We start from the raw sequence: 19,030 nt of genomic DNA on the forward strand, positions 1-19,030 counted from the left end.
AAAATAACGTCTGTAATTCCAGGCGTTAAACGCCGCATGCTCCTGCGCCGTATGAGCGGCGCAAAGCCATGAGATATTTTCACAAAACAAATACTGCATTTAGTAACGCAGTAACGCAGCCTTCTTTCAGAAAAGTAAAGGTAATCTAATTACTGTTTTTGCAATTGTAATCCCTTACTTTACTTGTTACTTGAAAAAAGTAATCGGATTACAGTAACGCGTTACTTTTAACGCGTTTCTGCCCATCACTGGTCCCTACACAACTACAGCCTGATTCCTTTGTGATTTAAAGGACATCAACGCTGACTAATTGGTGCCTGACACAAAATGGGTAATGGAATAACAGTCTCCATGAGACGAGACTAAATACTTCAGATAATGTCAAACATGTCTGAACACCAGGGCGTGAAAAAGACTGCCTACGAATTACTTCCATTGCAATCTTACGAGTAAATTTGGCCAAGGACTTTGGTCAGTTTAACACATTTCATTGGGATTTTTTCCAGTTACCTGAGAAGTGTTTGTAACACTGAAATGTTGGGAGGAACCAACCCTGGAAGGGGCAACTCATTCCCCTGAACTTAGGACAATGGATTCAGACTCATTATGGGCATGCCAAGTAGTGGCATGACCATATTGCAATTGTCCAGAATGGCCCAAATGGCAATGTTGCTAGCATTTTGCTAACAAGCTAAAGTCGCAAAAGTCCCACTGCGCACCAGCGGATGTACAGCATGACCCCGCTCGGATGTGGGAAAAAAAAATCCCCAAAAACTAAAACACGGCCGGAAAAACGAAGAAAAACATGAAAATGAAGGCGATATATTAGTATCTAGAAAAGGTTTCCCTTTTCTTATTATTATTCCGCACTCTTTTTTCGTCCGTTAATACGGCCCGAACCGCAATGTGCACCCATGCATGGCATACATCGTTGGATGCGTCTCCATCGTGATTCGATGGGTATTACTTTTCTCAGTAATAGGGGTTACCGTGGCAACGCTAGTTGCCAAAAAGCAAAAAAAAAGGCGAAAATTCCCGCGCTTATTGCTCGGCCGAACTTTATCGTAGAGACATCGTTCCCTAACCGACCGTACAACCTTATTATGCCAAGTATTACAGTTTTTGTGATATTGACCTTTCATTTTTATTTTTTTTTTCGTTTGACTTTGGACGCTTGTTGCTAGGCAACAGGTTATCGTAGAGACATCGTACAAATGTTTTCCGACTCGGCACGCTGTGGACTTCAACATACTCAAATTTCATGAAGCTGGGATTTAAGGAAATTTTATGTCAAAATCCAGGCCAAATGGCCCCATTCATTCGGATGGAGTTTTTTACCATGGTGAAAAAAAAACCTATCCGTTAACATAGCCTGAACCGGAACATGCACCCATACATGGCATACATCGTTGGATGTGTCTCCATCGTGCCTCGATGGGCATTACTTTTCTCCGTAATAGGGGTTACCGTGGCAACGCTAGTTGCCAAAAAGCAAAAAAAAAGGCGAAAATTCCGACGCTTGTTGCTTGGCCGAACTTTATCGTAGAGACATCGTTCAAACTTTCAAACACTCGGCCCGATTGTCCCTAACCGACCGTACAACCTTATTATGCCAAGTATTACAGTTTTTGTGATATTGACCTTTCATTTTTATTTTTTTTTTCCGTTTGACTTTGGACGCTTGTTGCTAGGCAACAGGTTATCGTAGAGACATCGTACAAATGTTTCCCGACTCGGCACGCTGTGGACTTCAACATACTCAAATTTCATGAAGCTGGGATTTAAGGAAATTTTATGTCAAAATCCAGGCCACATGGCCCCATTCATTCGGATGGAGTTTTTTACCATGGTGAAAAAAAAACCTATCCGTTAACATAGCCTGAACCGGAACATGCACCCATAAATGGCATACATCGTTGGATGCGTCTCCATCGTTCCTCGATGGGCATTACTTTTCTCAGTAAAAAGTGTTACCGTGGCAACGCTAGACGCCAAAAAGGAAAAAAAAAGGCGAAAATTCTGACGCTTATTGCTCGGCCGAACTTTATCGTAGAGACATCGTTGAAACTTTCAAACACTCGGCCCGATTGGCAATAACGGACCCTACAACCTCATTATGCTAATTATTATAGTTTTTGCGATATTGACCTTTAATTTTTTTTTTAATTTCCGTTTGACTTTGGACGCTTGTTGCTAGGCAACAGATTATCGTAGAGACATCGTACAAATGTTTCCTGACTCGGCACGCTGTGGACTTCAACATAGTCAAATTTCATGAAGCTGGGATTTAAGGAAATTTTATGTCAAAAGCCATGCCAAATAGCCCCATTCATTCGGATGGGGTTTTTTAACATGGTGAAAAAAAAAACCTATCCGTTAACGTAGCCTGAAGCGGAACGTGCACCCATGCAAGGCGTACATCGTTAGATGCGTCTCCATCTTGCCTCGATGGGCATTACTATTCTCAGTCAAAAGCGTTACTGTGGCGACGCTAGACGCCAAAAAGCGCGCCCCATCAATAACTATTGGGAGCACAGGAATGAATGAAATACAAGCGTAAAAACACCTCAAACTGACATAGAACCACCCCTGAACACAACCACTACAGCCCCAAACCAAAGCAGCGAGAGGGGTCGAATGGGCGGTAGGGCATGCCCATATCAAAATTTCCAGATATTTTCTAGTTTTTATTTGTTCTGCTTCACACTCAGTGCCAAGTGCATTTATACACACATTTCTCAGAACTAAAGTCCAACTACAGATCAACATTTTGGCAGTTTAATCCTCCCAAAGACACCTTTGCCAGTTTTCACTGGGGGTCCACGCATGAAGGCTGAAGTTTTCCAGTGGAACTACTGATACCAAGGCTCTACACCTTCCAGCGCCCCAACCAGCCAAATGATGTTTCAACATCTTATTGCCAGTGTTGACGAGTAGGGAACCCAAAGCCTTTTATAAGACTGTTATGACTAGACAGTAAAGCTGGACCCACGGAAAGACAGCTATGGCAAGAACAAGAATTTATTCAGGTTTGTCAAAACAGATGTTGAGGACAGCAGAAGCAGGTTCAGGTGACTTAAGTAGGGCTGCAACTAACGACTATTTTAATAGTCGACTAGTCACCGACTATTGAAACGATTAGTCGACTAATCGGATGATTAGTAATTTTTTTTTTAATTTAGTATGAGGTTGCATTAATTATGTGGCAAATGATAATAACCACAAGAAAGATGGGTACTAGAGTACGGAGCCCCTCTGGTGACATTTGAAAAAAATAAAATAATGCGTGGCCTAGCATTATTAACTCATGGCCCCGAGATAATCAATGCGTAGCCACGAGTTATTAATGCGTGGCCACGCATTATGTATCTCGTGGTTGGCATTATAACCTACTGTCTGGACTTCGTGGATGCAACTTCCTTGGTGGGATGGTTATTCATCATCATTAATAACGGTAATTATAGTCTATTTATATTAAAGAGCAAGAGTATTGTCATGTCATGATACATAATGCGTGGCCACGAGATAATCAATGCGTGGCCACACATTAATTACTCGTGGCCACGAGTTAATATCTCGTGGCCACGAGTTATTAATGCGTGGCCACGCATTATTTTATTTTTTTCAAATGTCACCAGAGGGGCTCCGTACTAGAGCCCTGCTATAGCGGGGCTGTTTTCTTCATCCTGCTCCCGCTGAATTTCTGACCATTACCGCCTGCAACGTGTGTGTTCCACTCCCGCCCCTCCCGCAAAACTCATGAATTCATGCCCGCACGGCGCACAATAAAGATGCATTGATTTAGTGTCTTCTCCCGTCCCGCAAGAGAAAAGTCCAGACAAATCTATCTGATTTAATGTTAACATGATCATTGTGGAGCTTAATGAATAATTGACAGTTCATAAGCACCTGACTGAAAGTTAGACGTAAATCCATCATTGTCATCAGCGCACAAGCCTTTTTTCGCCTTTCGCGCTGCATCAATTATGTGATTGAGGTTATAACGAGAGTAGCTGTGAGTGGCTCAAATAATACTAATAAATAACATAAAATAAACAAAGTTTAGAATGAAACAAATTAATTTAACAAATGAATCGCTTGGCCATTACATTGCAGGGAGATAATGCTGCTGACCGACTGACACTAAACGCAGTTTCTCCAAATATCTGACTTAATTTAATAGAAGCAGAATCACGACAATATAAAAGCCAAAATACGCTTAATATCTTACCAAGGCGAGTCCGTTTCGTTCAGCACTCCGACGTGCTTTCTCTTCAAATGCATTACCGACGTGCTCCGGTGATAAGCAACGTCAGCTTTGCAAACCTTGCAAGTATCTTTTTATTCACCGTATCGAGGCTAAAATGATCCCAAACTTTTGAAGTTTTATTACCCGCAGCTGCACTGAAACGCAGTCGTGCATGCGCGACTCGACAGAGATTGTATTGAAGTGAGACGCCTCACTCAATTGGAAAAACACGTCTGGCGACAATTGTCGACAATGGAATTCATCGTCGACAATTTTGATTATCGATTTTTGTCGACAACGTCGACGAATCGTTGCAGCCCTAGACTTAAGCTCTGGAAATACAGTATATGGGCTATATGATGGTTAGTAGTGAGCAGCAGATCCACTGGAGAACAAACAAAGAATGTTAGGAGACCGGCCGAGGTTTTAGGGCAACTTGTTCCAGAACCTTCAGAAAAGCAGCCCTCGAGGTCCAGTTTTGTTCAAACTACGGTAAGAGATCCTACCAAAACTAACTTAATCCAGAATCCAAACTCAGACCATAAAAAAGGCATTTGTCCAACAAGCAAAAAACAGAAAAGCACAGGAGCATTAAAGGCTAACTAACACAGAGGGACAGTCAGAAAAAAACAGGGACAGAAACAGGTCATGTGTAAAGAGGTTGCAACTGGAAATCCCCTCCCGCGGCCCGCTGCGACCAGAGTGAGGACACTGACCATCTGCCACTGGGGAGCTGAGACTGCTGATTAAGGGAACAACACAGGTGAAAGGGATCAAGAATTAGAGTGGAGCTTCAGTGAGATGCCTTCAAGGTCGATTCGGAAAACAAAAGCCCAAAACCGCGACGACATGTCTTGCATTTCCTGGGTGGTCTCCTAGCTTGTTTGGGCAACACAGCTAGACCTCCATGAGCAAAGGCCCATTGACGAGTCTCTCCCTCAGGAATAACTCCAAATTCCATGACTGACATGCATTAACCCTGATTATATTTGCTGAACAAAAGGAGGCAGAAACAAACCTTCTTCTATTACAGGCCTGTCACCTTCTTGTGCTGAAGTAAATAAAGGTCTCGGCCACAGTTGGAGGAAATGCTATAAGTTGCAGAAACAAATAGAAGCTGTTTGTAGAAATAAGGCAAAAAAGGTCAAGTTGTCTGATGGAAATGGGTATTTTGTAGCCGTGTGGCCCACACGGCTACAAAATACCAATTTCCACACGGTGTGGGCAGGAGTCTCACCGGAGGGCGTTTCTGTCAAACCAAAAGTCTGTTGTTGAAAATACTGACATGAAGTACAGTAATCAGATTACTCCCAGCTGGAGGGGTTTTACAATGACACTTCATAAATACATGAAATCTGGCGTGTTCTCAGACATGAGACCAAAGTTTACTTTTGCCACATGGCTTTTTGGAGTTTACCTTCATCTTTCTTTACTTTCATTGCTGTTTTGCTGTTGCTTTAGTGTGTGTGTGTGTGTGTGTGTGTGTGTGTGTGTGTGTGTGTGTGTGTGTGTGTGTGTGTGTGTGTGTGTGTGTGTGTGTGTGTGTGTGTGTGTGTTAGCTGGCTGTCTGAGCTGGGGTTTCATTAAACCCCTAAATCAATTTTCTCTCTTTTCCCGCAATCCCTCTGTGCTGAAACCATTTCCTGTGCGACCAATCAGTGTGATTCCGAGCTAAGGTTGTTGATTTTTTTTTGTGTGTACGAGGGTGCATTTGTGTGTAGCTATCTGAACATGCAGTTCCACCTCCGTGATTGCAGAACAGCTTACTGTGTCTGGAAAATCAATACCTGCAACACACACACACCAATCCGCCTCATTGTACATTTGGAGCTTGTGTGAGAGACCCATCATTGCTATTTTCTTAAGGACATAACTGCAGTTAGCCCTGATAAAACACAGTGATGCTCAAACACACGCATGCAAAACACACACACACACCTTAGGAAACTTGCAGTGTCCCTTTCGTATCGGCGTCAGCTGCAAAAATCAATTTGCAGACTTGAACTTTGCTGCACTCCAGAAAACAAATCCACCTCAGGCAGCTTTTTGAAGCCTTAATTTCTGTGTCAACATTTCACTGCAGTCATTTAGTTCCCAATAAAGAGATGTCAGGGGAAAAAAAGTACTGTACGTACATAGAATGAATAAAACGTACTTAGGATACACCCAAGGAACCAATTACGGTTGGAGACGTTCCTGTTTTAAAATCTGTTCAAACTGATAATTTGACTTGGAGGAGAGAAACAGTGTGTGGTATAAAAGAGCCCACAGAGATATATCTATTTATTTTTACTGCTCTGGTTTTGTGGTTTTAATGTTTTGCTTCACACTTATTTCCTGCAATAACCAACAACTACTTTCAATTTTTCATACCAGCTGTGGTAAACTCCACTTCTTCACAGCACTCAGCCAAATCCGTGTTTCTGTGAGAAAATAGCTAAGGTTTCGACCGGGGAAATATATAAATAAAAAATAAAAAAAAAGACAACAACTGTGTTGATAATTGTGGCATCCTAAAGAAAAGAAGTGTTAGGTGCAAAAATAACGGCGACAGTGGAGTGTGAGGAGCAACCGTCTGTCTGGGAACGTGTCGTGGGATAGAATAAATGCAGAACACCAACTAGCATGTTGGATATAAATAGGGGTGTAACGATACACTAATCTCACGATACGGTACGATATTATAGCAGTATTTTTTTAACAACCTTGAATGAGGAACATATGACTGGAAAAAATTGTCTTTTATTTGAAAGACACAAAATACAAAATAATGCTGTGTGTTTGCCCTATTGTTACAGTTTGTAATTCTTTATAACTGTTTAAGTTTTAAAGAGAAAGCCAGGCCAACATTTTCCACAAACTGAACTAAAAGTAAATGTCAGGTTTGCATTATGCATCTTCAGTTTCATACAAGTAAAAATATTTTGCCACAAACTGAATAGTTTCTCTCATGTATGATTTGACTTTTTTCTTTTCCAGAAATTTACCAACTAAAATTAAATAAATAAATAAAAGTAAATAAATACATACAATTTTACATCATAAAAAAGATTGATTCATGCTCACCTTATAAGTGTAAGAGGAGATTTATTTTTGTTAAGGTTATTTTGGTAATTCAGGGTTCATTATTTTATAAATATATTCTTTATATTCTGTAAATCAGGGACTATAATTACACTAGTCAGTTAATCTGTAGTGATTAGTCTGTTTTAGATTGGGTGGAGTGATACGGCACTAGGTGCTGTTGTTGATGTTCTAAAATCCTACACTGTTGAGGGACATTAAAGTACACTGGAGCTCACGCAGAAGTTGTCCCCGTGTTTATCCTACTCACGACCCGAAAAAGCTTTAATTTAATAAGGTAAGGCTTAACTCTACACCAGCCTTACATAAGTAAAGGTTCAGAGCTCAAAACGGGACCGTAAAACGGGACTAATTTCTCCAGAGCGGAGTAAGATTTTGGTCCACGGGTCGAGGTGCGGTCGCGGCCGCGGTCGCGGTCGGATGCGCGTTACTAGTAAACACAATAGATTAATATTAATAATAACCCAATATCGCGATACAGTTTGTCACCCCCACGACACGTATTGTGACGTTTTTGTATCGCGAAATTTCGTGGCACGATATATTGTTACACCCCTAGATATAAAGCTCTGGGGCAACTCTGTCTGGATTGTTTTCCTTTTGCTAACTTTCACAAATTTAGCTGCATGCTCTGTGATGTTGATGAATGTTCTGAGTGCATGCGGCGCTCCTCTGTGTGCAGCCTTCAGGAGCATTGCATTAAATTAATCACACTTGCAGGCGCCGAGTCACCTGCTGCACTCGCAGCTGAAGCCCGCGAGCACACGCGTCCCATTTCTGCTGACCAGGAGGAACATTTGCTCTCAAAAGACTGAAATATTTGAAAAACGATTCCAGCATGAATTTATACTTGGTGTGTTTTATACTTTGCCTTAATCAGTATGACATCCTTTCTGTATTGTTTTTTTCTTTCAGTGGGATCACTCGTCTTAAGGAGGCCATTTCAAGTTTGCAAGGACGAATTCAGGTCTGATCTGCACATGTGAGGATATACGGTTAAATGTGAAAAAAAAATCAGCTCATAGTGGGTGTGGCAGGGTGGAGGATTGGGCGTGGTCTGCGGGGAGCAGCACACATGTGGTGCCTGGTTCGGCTGATCTCTCACAAGATTATCACAAGAAAAAGACATGAGGGTTACAAAACTTTAGTGTTCAATAGTGAGAAAGATTACTGACAGGTGAAAGGCTTTTAAAACAGTTGCTGATTACATATTCTTCCTCGGAAATGTACTTGAATATCAGACGATGGCAATGCTCAGTGAAATACAGAGTGACTTCAGGCCTCATTGAGCATGATCAATTTTAGTATTTATAGTAACGCAATCAGAAGACGACTCAGGTTTGAAAAACTGCACTTGACTAAACTACAATCGTTCTGGAACGGTGTTCTACAGACGGATGAGGCCAAAGCGGAGCCATCCGGTGTTAATGCTCAGCTCCGCTTGGTGAGAGTTTAAGCAGAAACTCCTCATATCTACTGCCAAGCACAGCGGAGGAGGGTAGTGATTTGAGACCTGGGTACCTTACAGTCATTGAGTGGGGCATGGACTCCCCAGTGAGTTCTAAAGGCAAATGTTAGTAAAATTTAGGGCGCTTCGATTAATCGATTTTAAATCGTAATCTCGATTATGTAATTAGAACGATGTTAAAACGTGAAACTCGTAAAATCGATTTTTCCCTTTTTTTTTTTTTTTACCTTGTCTGCACACATATTAATGATTGATGTTTAGTTTAATTAGAAAATGTCTTGTTTTATTTAATTGGAAATATAACTTACTGTATCTTTGCAAGTGCTGATTTGCTGATTTTGTTTTCAGAGATAAAATTTTATATCTTATTATATTTTTAAAAACTTTTTTTCAACTTATTTTTAAGAGTTTTGCACTTTATTCATTCATTTTTAGTTTAATAAGAGCAAAGTTTGCATTTAAAGCCCAATGGGGCAAATGTTCAATAAAAAAACAGCATATTTGAAATCATTTCTTTGCCTTTTGTCAATTCACAAAATAATCGTAATCGTAATCGAAAATCGGATTTTGAGAGAAAAAAATCAAGATTTTATTTTTGGGCAAAATCGAACAGCCCTAGTACAATTATTAATATAATACAGAATTATAGTACTTACAGACCCACAGCTTTAATTTATTGGGATTCTCTATTTAATGGGCAAAACCTTGTTTCTCATAGTTTCTAACAGAATAGGAGACATTGTCATGATGAAAAATAAAATGGTGATTTTGAATATTTTTGGATAATTTGTAGACACTGACTGCCTGAAGGACGAAACCCAAGGACGTGACAAAGAGTTTTTCTCTTTCTTTTCATGGTTGAATGCTTTGCCAGGTTTTTCCTGCAGCTGTCCTCGGTTGTTTGTGGCTCGTTTTGCTCGTCCTTCAACCGTCTTCACCAAGTGAGAAGCAACTCGATCAGGCTGAGTTGTGACTAACCCAGAGTCTTCCGCCTGGTTACTTTCAGAATCTCCTCGTTTACCTTCACAGTGTTGTTTTGTCATTGTCCATCTGTTGAGTAAATGCAGCTTTGCTGCATTTGTCTGAATCAGAAGACAAAGGTCCTCCCTGTGCAGCTTCTGTCCTCTGTCACGTGTTCAGTGGACAAGAATGAACCGGTTCTGACAGGAGACATGTCCATGCCCACCAGTGCATCTACATGTATATGGTTTACAGATGGGTTCATGGCTGCAGATTAGTTTGAAGCCTTCTCTGGGATTCTTGGTGGTTCAGGTGTTTTCTTCTGAATAGTTTGCTCCCTGTGATGAACCTGCTGTATTTTCTCTCTGAGCATTTCTCTTCTTGGTGGACTTGAATATTGACAAGCCTTCCTCCTACAGTCTTTGTCCCATTGTCTTTTTCTGGACATCAATGCCTAATTATGATGCAGAGCTCATCCATGTTCTTTTCCTCCTTAGAGTGTATAAAAGTGTTGATTCAACCTTTTCCTCTTCTTCCATTTATCTTCTCTTAAGATTTTCCCAACCACTTTTGAGAAACCGAGGAAAAGGACTCAACAAATTAAAGATCCATGATTCCTAGTATAAAATAACTTTAGAGGGAAGTTGTTTAAAATATTTAAACTTTCAGGACATACAAATTCTCAGACCTGACTATGGGCCTGATTTACTAAAGGTTTGCGTGTGTAAAAACGTGTGCAAACTTGACAGCACCCGCAAACCAATGTGCCAGCTGATCTACTAACAGCGTGCAAAGAGGACTGCATCTCTCAAATGAGCAAAATAGCACACGCTATTCATTTAGTACTTTTGCCCTGATGAATAATCAATATGGGGCGTACCCGCCAGAAATCGCTAAATACTGGGAGGGGAAGATGCAAATATCTCCATTTACCACGCGCAATGAGATTTACCAAGCCTGAAAGTTTTTGCGGGGATTGTGATTGCGTCTGTATTTAATACGTTCGAAAGGAAGGTGCTAATCTCCACATGCAAAAGGAGAAATATTTTATTTGAATGTTAAATCGAGTATTATTCAGCAAAAGGTTGCCACAGGAGGCACATTCATTTTTTTATTTGTGATAATAAATAAATCACGTGTTTTCATGGAGAAAAAAGTGTTTCTCATTGTGCGCCTATACTTGTTCTGCAGTCATACCCCGGTGTTGTGCCGTATTCAGCACCCCTGCCGTGAAAAGCACCCCCTTGTCTGACAAAAATGATATTCTCATTCCGTGTCACGTTCTGTTTAGCGTCCAGTTTTGTGTTAATGATTCATGTTTAAATGCGCTCATGGATTCCTGTTTGTGTGAGTGTGTATATATAAATATATTGAAGTGTCAGTGTGTTGTTTTTTTTCTTGGTCTACTTATCATTGAATATACGAGGGGGTGCTTTTCACGGCAGGGGTGCTGAATACGGCACAACAATTTGCCTCTTCCACTAATATCTCTAACTCCAACTCGTCAAATTTCATTTTGCGCTTGCCACTATATCCTGCTTTCCATCCAGACTCTCCATGGTGCAAAGTTTGCGCCACAAACCGTAAGACGCGCAACACCTCATTTAAATACTGAGGTTTGCACCTGTTATCAATTGCGCACGCAATCTTAGTTGATCACCTGCAAAACACACAACAACAGCACGCGCAAACTTTTTCAGTGCACACGCAATTTAGTACTCTTTATTTAGGATCTTAGTAAATGGGGCCCTAAGTGTGTTAGTAAAATCAAGTACAACTGTAAAATAGCACAATGGGTAACCATTTTTTTTTCTTTTAACTTGCATTTTCCATATAATCTTAGCCCTGTTTTGGGATTATATATCAGAAACCTTTTAATATTGGCTTTGTGAAAATCTCCACTGCCTGTGATCGTCAATACATGTTTTTTTGTGTTAGAAAGTGCGACAGTGTTGAATCAGCAGTGAGGTTCGTACCTGTTGAGGAGGAAGGTGTTGTCGGAGCAGGTCAGGGCCTCCAGCAGGATCTTCTTCTCTGAAACGGCATTGGTCGAGTGAAACTTCATCCAGATGAACTCCCACACATCCTCGTCCATCAGGCTGACGCCGGTGCAGTAAACTATGTCCCGGATGTTCGGGGGAATCCTGTGTGGGAGGAAGGGGGTTGAGGACACTGTGTCAATCAAACTGTCTTGTGGGAAGTCAGATTTCCAGAATGCAGCTCATTCCAAAACAGAAAACCAAATGTGTCACAAAGTATAGAGATAAGTGTTTGATCTGAAGGGTGAATCAGAGGGGACAGGAAGTGTAATGAAACTAAAAGCCTTGTAAGTTGAGTCCTCAGGATTAGCCAGGACATTATCTGGGTACTAATTCTGACTCCATTAGGAAGCTGCATTAAAACACATTCCCTCACTTCCCCTGCGGACATCAATCGCAGACAGAGGCGCAGTGAAAGGCACTTTCTCTTCAACCCGAGTTTCGGAAAATCTCAGTAAGGCTCTCAGATGGACCTCTGAACCCATCCCAGTAATTCAAAGCGTTGGAAGAAGGGTTTATGTTTGAGTCAACGTTATTGCAGCTGTGTGGGCTCCGGGCAGCTCCGGTCTCAGATGTGTTGCCTCCTGCCAAGTCAAACCATAATCTGCCAGCGGATACAAACACTCATGCCAGCCGCCAATTTGTTTTTCAGAATATGGAACCATTCAATGCCAAAGTGGCTAAAAGACAATTCCGCCGCGAGTAGCTACATGCAAATATAAACACCAGTTATAAACACTAAATATTTTTTCTGTAAACTGAACTCACAAAAAGATGTATTGATGGCACTGATTAAACAGGATATTATAATAGCAATCAATACCAGGTCCCAAGGGATGAAAAAAATGACCTGAAACGTCACGATTGCCACATCGATTAGTAACTGGAGCATGTAAGCTAGGGATTTACTTCAGCGTAACACAAGGCAGTACATTCCATGTAGCATGACAAGATTAAAATGGTTAAAATTTGCTTGAGAGTATCGATGTGTTTCTATAGGCAGCAGAGAAAAATGGAAGTAACTGCTTGATGTGGAACTGCCTATACCTCTGACTCGCTCCAGAACATCTCAGGCTTCAAAAAGCATCAACTTCACTCATGAAATAGTGAGTTTCTGAAAACTCATTGTATATAATTTTCCTTTTAGGATTAATAAAGTATTACTGGATTGAAACATGGTCTGGTTTAGCCTCCTCAGCTGTCTTTGATTTCCAGGGACCAGTACCAAAAGAAGCAGAAGAAACTGCCCCTGGGCACCCTCTGGGCAGGCATACAACCAATCAGAGAAACAAAGCGTGGGACGTCGGCTGATCAACAACTAGTATCAACAAAAGACCAATGAATGACTGTTGATGTTTTTGCAGTAAAAACTTGTTGATCCAAGGTGTTATTAGCGATTCTGAAGTCATCTTAGGTGCTCATTGTATAAAACCAGCCTCTGCCCCCGTCGATTGGTTTGGTATGTTTTATACCAGTTAAATTGAATTAATGTTACTGGACATGTGTCATCAGCTGGATTTGTGTTTGGCACCAGCTCACAAAACTGTCAGGGCATTTTGAAGAGAAGGACAACAAGTTCAATCAAATAGTCCAATCCTTTCCAATAATCATCCATGAATCTATCCACCCCCCCATCATATGTACCTGCTTCCTCCTCGTCAGGGTCACCAGCTTAATACTGTCACATTCCAAATAAATCTCACTGTCTTCATGTAGTGCCAGCTTATAAATAGCAGCCTACCTCAGACCCTGTTTGTGCAATGATGTTGAGACAGTAAAACGCAAAGGTTTTGTTGCGTTCTGTTCTCGTTTCCATCATAACAGAGTTTTGGGTGAATAAAACCACAAAGATTTGACAACAGCCTCCATAGTGAAAATTGCTTGCAATGCAAGGCGAGTCCTGTCAGTGTAAACTGGAACTGGAATCTTTTGGCGACGATGACCCGCTAGAGGTCTGGCATGCGCACTACATTGTCTTTGCTCCTCGTCGTGTTTTCCCCTGCAAGTGGCCCCCCCCCCCCAAAAAAAAACAAAAAAAACTTTCCAATCCAACACTAGTCAAACTTCTGATTTTAACTTTGTTAACTAGAGCAGAACTGACAACTGAGATGAATCTCTTTTTGAACCAGCTATGAAACTGTGCCAAGACTTCTGCCAGAATTTAGTATTTTGTCATGCATCACCATTTGCAGGCAGAGGAGAAAGAAAAAATAAAAAAAAAGAGGAATCTGCGGGGCAAACAGTTGGACCAAACACTGGTTACACAAATGTGTCCTGTTGGCTGAGGAAACACCCAGCAGCTGAGACGGAGGCGACTGATAAGAACTAGATCTGCAGCCACTTTCTTCAACGCATCATAAAATCATTATTCCACTATGAGGAAAAAAGACTTTACATGCGCAAAAGTGAAACAAAACTTTGTGTACTAGATGCAAACACTGGCCTTATGTAAACTTGACAACTGTTTTGGAGAGAACATAAAAAAAAATGTGCTTGGAAGGGTATATCTGGGTGTCTTAAATGACTTCCACTTGAAAACAATGTGATGCACTGTAACAACCCTATCTGAGTATTAAGAGTTGAATTGTTTGAGAAGGAGACTCAGCCCTATAAATGGTGAAAGAGGAGTACAAATTATAAACATCAAAATACCATCCTGATGCCAAAGTACGGTGGCGGGGGAATCATGATTCGATACTTACGCAAAGATCCGACATTTTATCACATTTTATGCCAAACTAACATAGAAAACACAGTAAAGTAGAAAAGAAAAACGGTAATTCCAAGGGTTCACATACTTTTACACGCCACTGTGTGTTAGTCAGTGAAATGTTCAGATGTGCAGGGTTTTGTGACATCACAGAGCCAGATCTGAGCGGAATTATCCTCCCTCTCCATCTCTATCTCCAACCAATCACCAGTCTTACTTTCTTAAAAGTGGGGGGCACACAACCGTAGCACCAATGCCAAAGGATGCAGATGGAGTAAAATCAACAAGTTTCATTTGCTTCTGATTGTACAAATAGCCACAACACTGTTAATGAAGTGTTTGGCTGATTGGAGTGATCGTGGGTTAATTCTTCCATTGATTTAGAATTCACTGTCCTGGAATAGACTACAAACTGCCTGCTAAAGCTGTACATTATAAACATGTTAAAAAAAAGGAGTGATTCAGGATCTACAGACAGTAAGTAGCCTGGAATCCTCAGTGCAGCAATAAGGTGACCGCTACCATCACACGTGTATGTTTTGTGTGCTAACTGACCTTAATTGTTCCTCAAACAAATCTATCTGCTCAGCTGGCAACAAATTACCAAACTACAACTAAATCACATCCGTAGATGTGCTTCTATGCGGCCAGCGTTAGTGTGTGTGGTTTCCCGCGAGTGTATTTGTGTGTATTCCATCTTGGACTGAGTGACTGATGCAGGGACAATTGCATCATTCACCAACCTGGGAAATCATTTTAGAGATGCTCCACTTAAAAGCAACAACACATTCCCTCTCCCTCTCCCTCACACACACACACAACGTCCACGTTCCCGCTGACAGAGGCATTCAAGTCCTCCCTCTTGCAGCAAATGCTAAACGCTGCATCCTCAACTGTGTATTTATTCATGCGAGTGTGTTTAACCTAACAACACAATGAACGAGCCACTGCTTATTTATTTATCATGCAAACATTAGCCATGAGCTCAATTCTGGGTTCTGTTTCTACAAACTGCTTACCATTTTATCGCTGCTACAGTCAGCAGTGTTGTTCTTAATAAAAGCATTTTTTCTCGCCTGAAAGTATAATATTCTCTCTGGAAACCTCCAGATGGCTCCGGTCCCATTAACCAACACACTCATGCTGTGTGTGTGTGTGTGTGTGTTTTAACAACGTGCAGAGGATGCTTTATGTCCTAAAGCTCCGTCTCCTGAAATATCTCCCCCTTCCGCGTATTCCTCCTCTCAGAGTTAAAATGCCTCTGCACCATCTGTCTGTCTTTATACCCGACTCTTCAGTCCAAGTGTCACTCTGAATTTTGAGAATCTCTCTAACTGGACTGATAAAAGATTCAAGGTGTCGGCCGGAGAAGCACCAGCTCGGGCAGGTAGTTAAAAGCCTGACTAAAGGCTGACTGCTGCTGTTAACTCCACAATCACACCGGGCGCCAAGCACGTCAGGAAACTTGTTTTACCTGACAGACCATCAGAAGTTTAATGTGAAGAAAAGGCTGGACAGCCAGAGCCACAGCTTCCAAGCCTGCTGTGGCTCTTATTATATTATATTAATCTACTCAAACACACCTATGTAGCATCTTTAATCAGGTGATGTTAGCAGAGTTGACTGGTTGTCTGGAAACTTGTTCAAATGTACCATGAACATTGTTAATGTGTTGTTTTTCACCATAATCAGTGGGGTACAATACTGTGTGTAATGATAACTTGGACTTTGTTCTTCCCATTCAGCCAACTCTTCAGGATCTGGATTACTGTAAAACATCAACAGGCCTTTATTAGGGACCTGCCTATATTAATTGTGTGTCCCGTCATCCAAAAACGGGTGGATGAACGATGTGCTGACCCACAGACTGGCTGCAATGAGTGGTGGAAAAAAATTTAACTTTGGGACCTGACTCCTCGTGTGGGATGAGTACAGGTGCCGCATCAGCACCGCCACGAAAGCCAAGCTCAAACGGGACTACAACATGACCACGTGGTCATTCTTGGAGGTCTGATACAACTCTTTCCCCATTACTCGTATCATCTTCTGCAACACACGCTGGTGCCTGGCACGCTCGTGAAGTATCGCTCCACCGTGCAACCTCTCGCGCTTGCTGTTTTCCGTAGCTAACTCTTGGAGTTTCTTTTTTTTTTCCACTCTCACTTGTTTGCTGTCCACCCCGAATTCTCTGGCCGCTGCTTCTCCGCTATTTTGCATATCGAACTACATTTAACTTAAATTGAACATCATATTTCTTGTGAGAAGCCGTGGTGCTGGAATGTGTGCTTTTCTCTTTGATACACAAGCTGCTCAACTTCATAAAACGTCATCAGTGAAGTCGCTCTAAAATTAAATAAATAGTCACACACTTTCAAATGTGTTCTACATTATTTGTTTGTGTTTAGGTAGGCTATATTTGCATTGGGTGGAATATTTTTTTGGCAACCAGAAAAACCATGTTTGACCCGGCCTTTACTTGATGGGCGTTTTAATATAAAAAAAATGTTGCTACACCCAGCTGCAAATTGGGACTTGGCCATTATTTGCAGTTTTACGGTACTCTTTTCAAGTACTTGGCTAGGGCCGACTTCCCTGCAGCTTCCTCGCAGTTACGGTGGCGACAAGATAACTTCTTGACCCCCACAGTGTGAACCCCCTCGGCTGGGATCATTTACTCTTCTTTGACACCATTAGAGCACATGTATATAGTTGGAATGACATTCAGATATTGGGACTGTATATCCTGGTGAGGCGCATCAGTGAGTCATGCCCATCCTGGCATGCAGCTTGATGCCGTGTACACACAGGAGGGGGCTGACGATCGCTCCACTTCAGAACCAGTATCTAGAGCCACTGTAGGCTGATGCAGAATAGAAGTGAGGACAAAGCATCTCCTAGGTATCTATTGCACTTGATGGTGACTTGTTAAACTGGCTTTGAGTTGATCTCTGGATTTATCTTCCACAATGTCCATCTGTGCAGCAATGAGAATTTATATAAAGTCTTGCACTAAATCAATTCTACACACATTCTGGAGCAGGAATACTGAACATAATGCACAGCAAGTTGAGCAACAGAGGTTAATGGGGGCCAAACAGTTCACCGATGCCCCTGAACTGCTGACAAACGTAATAAATCCATGTCTGCAGACACACAAGGTAACTTTACAATAAGATCTTTAAATACTTGAGAAGGGTAATTCATAATTAATCCCAGTTGTGACACTTAATTTTCAAGACAGATGTAGGTGCAAAAATATTAGCCAGTCGTCACAGTAAATTATACACTCATTGTTCCTTTCAGGATTCTTACAGCAGTGATTTCTATTTTATATGCAGGTGTGACTCAAGTTCGCTGTTCAGCTCTATATTATGCAAATATAGTTTCATGGTGATGTTGTCAAATCCAGGAAGAAAAGGCTGGATTAACCAAGCTGTGTTTTCTCTGGGAAAGAAAAAAAGCTACTTTGATTTAAGCTTTTTAACTTTAACAGACTGTAGTCAATGCAGCTACTTAACACATGAGAAAAAGAAAACCCCCCAAAATCATCATATTGGTACCAAATTCAAAGTCATACTAAAAATAAATGGTGGTTGGGGGGATAAATGCAGTTGTTTAAGGTGAATTATTTTAAAGACTAAGAATCCATCTATTAGTTGTGCTGAATGGAGGGTAGAGATTTTTAATTTAGTTAAGCAACTTTCTCATCATCAAAGCCCTGATGTCTTTTACACAACACCAGCATCTGTTTGTTTCACTTGCTGTTTGAAAATCTAATTTCGCAGATCTCGTTAGGGGTCCAGAGGGAGCCAACGAGCCAGTAGCTCATAAGAAAAAAACAAAACAAAAACAAGTTAAGGGCCAGAAACAAAGACGGAGAAATATTAGAGGATTGTAAAACGGAATTAAGCAAATAAATCAATGTTCAGAGGCGGGTGGGGGTGTGGGAGAGAGCAGACCACTGCAGCTGTGCCACTTGTTGCTGGCTACCTTTGATGAGTAGATGAGGAAACTAGGTATCCATGTAAAAATAGATTCAAATGATTTTAAACTTTAACCTCTGACCATGTAAGCTCTGATGAGGAATTTAGAAAAAAAAACATCTAAGAAGACCCTGTATTTATCTATTTCGTATTATAAAGAAGGTAAATGTTTTATTTGTCTCCTCTGGGAGACAGGCTATTCCTTTTTACGTCAGTGAGGTTTCGGAGGCTTTCCACCTTGTATTTTTTCAGTTTGATTCGTATGGATGTGCTGGTGTTTGTACTACAGACTTCACCAACAAGATTCTGAAAAACTTTAAGAAGACTTGTTGCACCCCAGAGGTTTTTAATCAAACCAATAACTTCTTGATTATGTGATATGTCCTTGACAACGTCCAACCAAGCTTCCTGTGACATCATAGTACTGACTCTGCTCTCATGACAATAAACGAGTAATGGTTCAGATGATTTTAGATCTTGATATTGTGGATCATGAAATAGTTCTAGCTAGAGAGGAGAAGTGGGTTGGGCGTTGGA

General features: G+C 41.2%; 1 protein-coding gene across 1 annotated transcript in view; it reads right to left on the reverse strand.

Moving 5' to 3' along the window:
- LOC133424363 (thyrotropin-releasing hormone-degrading ectoenzyme-like) overlaps positions 1 to 19,030 on the reverse strand; it is a 242,851-nt gene that overhangs the window by 10,983 nt on the left and 212,838 nt on the right. The window contains exon 17 of the mRNA XM_061714909.1: positions 11,738 to 11,905. Within this exon, the coding sequence (XP_061570893.1) occupies positions 11,738 to 11,905 (168 nt within the window). The remainder of the gene's footprint in view (positions 1 to 11,737; positions 11,906 to 19,030) is intronic.

Source organism: Cololabis saira, chromosome 23, assembly GCF_033807715.1.
Source record: "Cololabis saira isolate AMF1-May2022 chromosome 23, fColSai1.1, whole genome shotgun sequence".
Taxonomy (NCBI): Eukaryota; Metazoa; Chordata; class Actinopteri; order Beloniformes; family Belonidae; genus Cololabis; species Cololabis saira.